Source organism: Sipha flava, unplaced genomic scaffold, assembly GCF_003268045.1.
Source record: "Sipha flava isolate LNK unplaced genomic scaffold, YSA_version1 34_pilon_pilon, whole genome shotgun sequence".
Classification (NCBI taxonomy): domain Eukaryota; kingdom Metazoa; phylum Arthropoda; class Insecta; order Hemiptera; family Aphididae; genus Sipha; species Sipha flava.
Genome location: NW_020273045.1, coordinates 206,609 through 212,608, shown reverse-complemented (window position 1 = coordinate 212,608; position 6,000 = coordinate 206,609). Strand labels below are relative to the sequence as shown.

The 6,000-nt window shown below is 32.3% G+C and overlaps 1 protein-coding gene across 3 annotated transcripts; it reads right to left on the bottom strand.

Annotated features, from left to right (window-relative positions):
- Window positions 1-3,462: 3,462 nt before the first annotated feature.
- LOC112687430 lies at window positions 3,463-5,108 on the bottom strand. 3 transcript variants are annotated; one of them, XM_025560130.1, is made up of 4 exons: window positions 4,833-5,108; window positions 4,574-4,747; window positions 4,449-4,501; window positions 3,463-4,318 (listed from the first exon to the last, which is right to left on the bottom strand). In XM_025560130.1, exon 4 carries the CDS (start codon window positions 4,304-4,306, stop codon window positions 3,833-3,835), a length of 474 nt encoding a protein of 157 aa, XP_025415915.1. In that variant the 5' UTR covers window positions 4,307-4,318; window positions 4,449-4,501; window positions 4,574-4,747; window positions 4,833-5,108; the 3' UTR covers window positions 3,463-3,832. The 3 variants fall into 3 exon arrangements, with proteins under 3 accessions (XP_025415915.1, XP_025415914.1, XP_025415913.1); XM_025560129.1 differs by having other exon boundaries at window positions 4,449-4,489; XM_025560128.1 differs by having other exon boundaries at window positions 3,463-4,747.
- Between the last annotated feature and the right edge of the window lie 892 nt (window positions 5,109-6,000).

The following is a 6,000-nucleotide window of genomic DNA, read 5'->3' as shown; positions in this document are numbered from 1 at the left end:
TCAAACTCGATTAAACCATTTATGACAGTCATTGCCGACCTACGTGAACCATATAATATTAACATTACCAACGTGTTCGGTTAAAATATCAAATATCGGCCAGCGAAGCGAATTCATCGATTGAACTTTCGTGTGATTAGATTCCACAATCGGTTTTTTTAAAATCACACCATTAACGCCAATATATAAAATAATTAAGCTTTCGGCAATACTATCCAACAATCGGTAAAATTTATCTTAGAAACTTGATGGGCCATCTTACAACGACTTATTTTTCTACTAAAAAACAAATATGGGAATAAACTAAACGTTGAGAGTGATTTAAAGCGAAAACCATCCAGTTTCAATCCGGATATCGGCTCTCTTGCGGTGGACAACCGATGTCAAAGATCACATTAAATTATTTAACTCTTTAACAATCAGGTTCAATGAAGTTTTTTAAGTTTTAACAATTATTTATTTTTTATTCTTCTCGTAACAACTGACGTGTATATACATCAAATATGTACATAAGAAAAACTATAGGTGAGTTTCTTAGATTTTCTTTACGAAATTGATGATTCGCACTACTAGCCGCTGGTTTATGATATATCCACCTTCCCGGGACGGCATCCGAACATCTCGTTCATCGGACCCGATACAGACTCTAAAGTTACGAAAGTATCCGATCAGGAAAAACCGCGTAAGATTCGGCTCTAACAGGACCACCGAAAAACGGCGGGCAACGATCGATATGCTCGGGTTCGGTACAGCCGCCTCGGGGCGGTCGGTAATACGTCGGTGGTCGCACACGTGCCATATATTTTTACGATTTGCTCTGGTTAGTGTTTTTTTTTTTCTCCCCCGCGTACCGCAAATACGTAGGAATAACTTTTTCGTCCGACTCGTATCGCTAAACGCGCCTCGGAGAGAAACGCTAGAGCGATTTCGCTTTTCGCGTACGACCTTACATTTTGTGTGTTCACTGTTTTTCGTCCGGAACGTTTGTAAATGAAGCATAAGACACAACGTTATATGCGTTCTGGGTCGAGTTTAGACGATCACTTCGGTTATTAGGTTGTTACCGTTTTGCACGTTCCTTCGGTGCACAGCAAAACCTCTAAACGGTAAGGACGTCTTTGGAAACCAGAAAATTTTGCACCTCTTGTCTATAAAAAAAATCTCTAAATACGAAAAACTATAAATTACGGACACTCTTTCAGCATTTTTTATTTTTACATTGATATTTATTTGTAGATTTCTCGTAAATTTAAATTTATTGTAGAACGTCCAGGGTAAAAATTTGACACTCTTATTTGTAAAGCAATATTTCATTACATTATACATTATACTTTATCTTATCCGTCCAATCATTGAAATGATATCGCTTCAACGAAAATATAACATTTTTCTGGCTTATATCATGTGAAGTTGTCCTGTTGGTATTAAGTCATGTTTGTGATTCCAGTATACTAACGTCATTTTAGAAATATGAAGCCTTATGGAGACATTGGGGGATACATTTCCTCTATCGACAAACAGATTACTTAATTGTTCTCCAGCATAGTCCAATTATAAAAAGCCTTGACATACAAAGTAAAACATGACATACGAAGTGGCTAAGCATCGAAGTCATAAAGAATCCAAGCTAACACATTTTTACTAAAAGTAAAGTAACCGATATTTTTTGGTAATTAATTGACTTTATTGAAATTCACTTTACTTCTCTCTCAAAACAGCGGCGATCGGGAATGTCCGGTGTTTAAAGGTTTTACTGTAAAACGTAAATTAATTGCCGTTCAAAGACGTGGTTTAATAGTTATATTAAATAAATAAATAAATAAATTATCTAATCGACCGATAACTATCAGAAAATAATTCGTACGATAATTTATACTCATCGTAAATAATGGACAATGTACGGCTGTTGGAAATATCAATGGGCGATGCTCGTGTTTCCTGCATAAATTTCGGTTGTTTATTCGATTACTATTGTGACAGTCGTCATCGTAGTGCATTTATGAAAGCAGTTTAAATCGAGTAACTTTGTTTTGTCCAGTGTATATGATTCAAAATATTATTTATACTGATGAATAAATTGAATAAGTCGCGAATTTCTTCAGAAGAAAACGTAATTCGATTCTTTACTAGAGTTTTTTTTTTTTTTTATCTGTAACTTTTGTGAACGGAAATTATAGTTTGCTCGAACGTAACATGGATTCGGGATATACAGACGATTTGCCCATTCTTCTAGTTCGTCACCAATTTTTACGGAATATGCGATGAACGATATGCGATTCATTTGAACGAAGAGAAAACGCGATTATAGCCGTAGTACGATGGCCAATCATACGAAATCAAATCACCTGTAAATCGAAAAAAATAAATAACACACGTGTACCACACGCATATTATGTATGGATTTGTTAAACACGCATAGAAAAATTAACCAAACGTTTTTATCCGTTCTCTAATCACATAAGCGCAACCGTCAACCCGCACTGCGGCCGTATAGCAATGTATAACATGCTGCTCGATCTTATTAGTTACCCGTCGTTAAATGCTCAAAACATTAGCCTCCCCTGGTGTTGTCGATAAATTTGAGTTAATGTTCCGCAACGGTGGAAGAACAAATACTATCCAAATAATCACCACCGATTAACGTTACGAGACCTAAAACCAATGTCCGACAAGAGACGCATACTTGTATTTCTAATTTTTTTGTTTTTTTTTTTCATCGACCAAACCATATGCAAATATATATTTATACCGTTTTCAGGGCGATTGAACGAATACAGAACATTTCACTCAGAACAAGTGTGCATAAATATTTGATTGAAGCGAAATGTTATGGAAATAAGTAACCCGCGCATACGATGGCTCTCATTTCATGTGACCACGTTCGCAATGATCGTAATGGACAACGAATTCATACAACAGCATGGAATTGATTCATTTCTTATTACTAACGTGAGTACCCGAAAAATAAATTAGAAATTGATTCCATACATATAATTTTAGCAGTCGGACTAATAAAAAATTTGAATTACAAAAATAACGTACCAAAAAATGCTGCTTGCAATAATCTAGTTGAAATATTAAGCTAATATGCCTTGTAGTAGGACATACTCGTACATGAAATATTTGGATGTATTTCAATCACAATTATAAGTTTTACATTTTATTTTAGTATGATTTTTAGAAAACCAACGCTTTTTTTAAAAACTGTAAGCTCAAACTATTAACATCTGACTCGTAAATCTTTTAAATTAATATTATTTATTTATTTTAATATATATAATTTTAACACTCCCAAAAGGGTAGTTATAATACAAGAAATGACATACAAACTAAAATCTAATAGTATAAAAAATAGAAAATTCATCATAGAAAGTACAATTTTTAGTTTAAGAATTATTCATAACAATCATTTTTAACTTAACTAGAAAGTATAAATGAAAGATTAAAAACGAAATTAGGTATATTATTACAATATTTCAAGAGTTGGTACTTTGGACTATTTACAATTAAGTTACTAGAATTCCGAGGAACCAGAAATGGAGAATTGTATCTGAATTTAAAATCTGGAACTGTGAGATTTATTTCTTATAGAAATTAAGGGCATACTTAGAGAGTCATATTATCGTCTACAAGTAAGCGGTCAATGACATTTTAGCGTTGCTGGACCGGTTTGGCGTAAGAAGTTTAGAGCCACAATTTTGCAAAATAATGCCATTAAGATGTAGATCTATCATGAATTGTTTATTTTTGTAACGTTCTTGCACGAGACTCCATACGATCGTGTAATTCAATGCTAATATCGTAATTGATTCGATGACATTACTTGGTGTCTTCAAAAGCGTCTTTTAAGTAATGGAATTTTTGAATTGATAAGATGTTTTTGTACTAGAGCTTCAAATTTATTTTTAAAGGTCAACCATTTTGTCGGATCACCGTTAAATTTTGGAAGTAGCATTGGTGCCATGAATATCCGTGTTATGGATTTGTGTTTAACATCCTGTATTGTTGAAATGGTCTTCACTTCTATGTATGTTTTTATGCTGCTTGCTAGTTTATAATAATTATTCTCAAAACTTTCTCGTTCATTAAATTGATTTTTCAATGGACCTAGGAGCTCAATTTCTTCTTGTGTTGCCATAAATGACTGCCATACATTTTCATACTTGCTCAGACGTACTTGCAATTGCTGCATATCTTGTATATTGTCAAAACTTTCAAGGTATTTTTGTAATTTGGTGGTCATACCTTTATATACATCCTGTCGGCCGATTAACTTTGCGAATTTTTGTTTCGCTTCCTCTTCCATGTTGATTCCTTGCTGTTATAATTTTATGCATAAGGAATTATGAAAAAGACCCGACAATCAACAATATGTTTGTTTAACTTAACTAATGATTTACTTAATGCCTAACCTATTAAATTAATTTATTAACTTAGATTAATCTTACCGGATAAATGCTTTCGATGCAATTGATTTAATCCACGCGACCTACACCGAGATCTATATTTATGATTTATGACAATAAAAAAACATGTGATTTCGCGTGTATGCGATGCATCTACTTGCAATTACCTTACAGCCGAAGTGAATGCTGGCATGCCCAATAAAGTTGCACCTTGAAATTATTTGGACTGTTACCTCGTTGACCTGATGTCACGCCGTTGACGGAGACGGTATACTACTCTGCGCTTTCAAGGTCAACCACTTCGTATACTATGTGGTCTGCGTGGTTATTTCCACTGAGCACTATAATATTTATATAGATTTAATAAAATTTACGATGTTTTCAAACAAATACTTGAACAATAACTGCTGATGGATATTGACTGACTTTGACTTAATGTCGTGGTATGTATCCGGCCCGATGGACCAAATTTTGCGTTTTCTGGGCTGATGTTCATTACATATGCGCCATGAATTGAAATTATAAATACGCACGTTTTAATTGATGTAGTGGACTGTATTATTTATACGATTTTAGAATTGTTTAAATTACAAAAATAATTAATAAAAATAAAACGGATAAACGGATACATATATTATGGCGCACGTATCTGTACACGCATGCAATACGACTGGTTACATATTATACAGTTCGACCAAGACAAAAAAAAACGATATCGTCTGATAAGCGGCTATCATAATAATAAATATTATAATAATAAGAATAATAAACATTGATAACAATAATAAGAATAATTGCACACACTGGTTTTACAGATAATAAATACGAGTAATTACATACATTCAGTATTTACTGAACAATATTGAATATATAATTTATTTTACGTGTTGAATCTGAATCTCGTATAGTACTCGAAAACAAATATTTAAAAATGAATGAAAATTTAAAATTGTTTAAATGTTTAACTTAATTCAATTTTTAGAAAATTTATAACCGATAGATATTAAACATTTATAAAATATTTAAATTTTTTTTAAATATATATTAAATATTGAATAAATATGCATATGCTGTGTGGGTCATTCTTGTCCACTGACGAAAACGGCTCCTTTATAATGTACCATAAAAATGTTTAGTAATGCCATAATGTTAGGAAACAACAGGAAAGAAAACATATCAATTTCACAATATTTTATTCGTACCATTCAGTGAATAAAATTTAAACTTTGAAATGGAACGGTGATATTCAACCACACTCGGTGATTACAATAGTAAAGTATTCATTATAAATGAAGTTGACGCATCTACATCATCGACGAAGGACTGTGTCAGGTCTGAATTGAAATTTTATCAAATATGACCGATTTTGATAAAAAAAAAAACTGTGAAAACATACAAATAAATTTTGAAAAAAAAACCAAGTCAAATATGCAAAATTAAATTTTAAAGTCTAGTGCCCTGTAACAAGCCAAAAAAAAATAAAAATAAAATTCCTGATACATTCAATTAACATTTAAACTTATTCTGATATTTTTAAATCATCTTAATAACATAATATAAACGGAAAAAACAAAACAGTTCAACCCACTATTAA

What these genes read in the sequence shown, in the direction of transcription:
- LOC112687430 (XM_025560128.1), bottom strand. Translation starts at nt 4,306, where the DNA reads ATGGAAGAGGAAGCGAAACAAAAATTCGCAAAGTTAATCGGCCGACAG.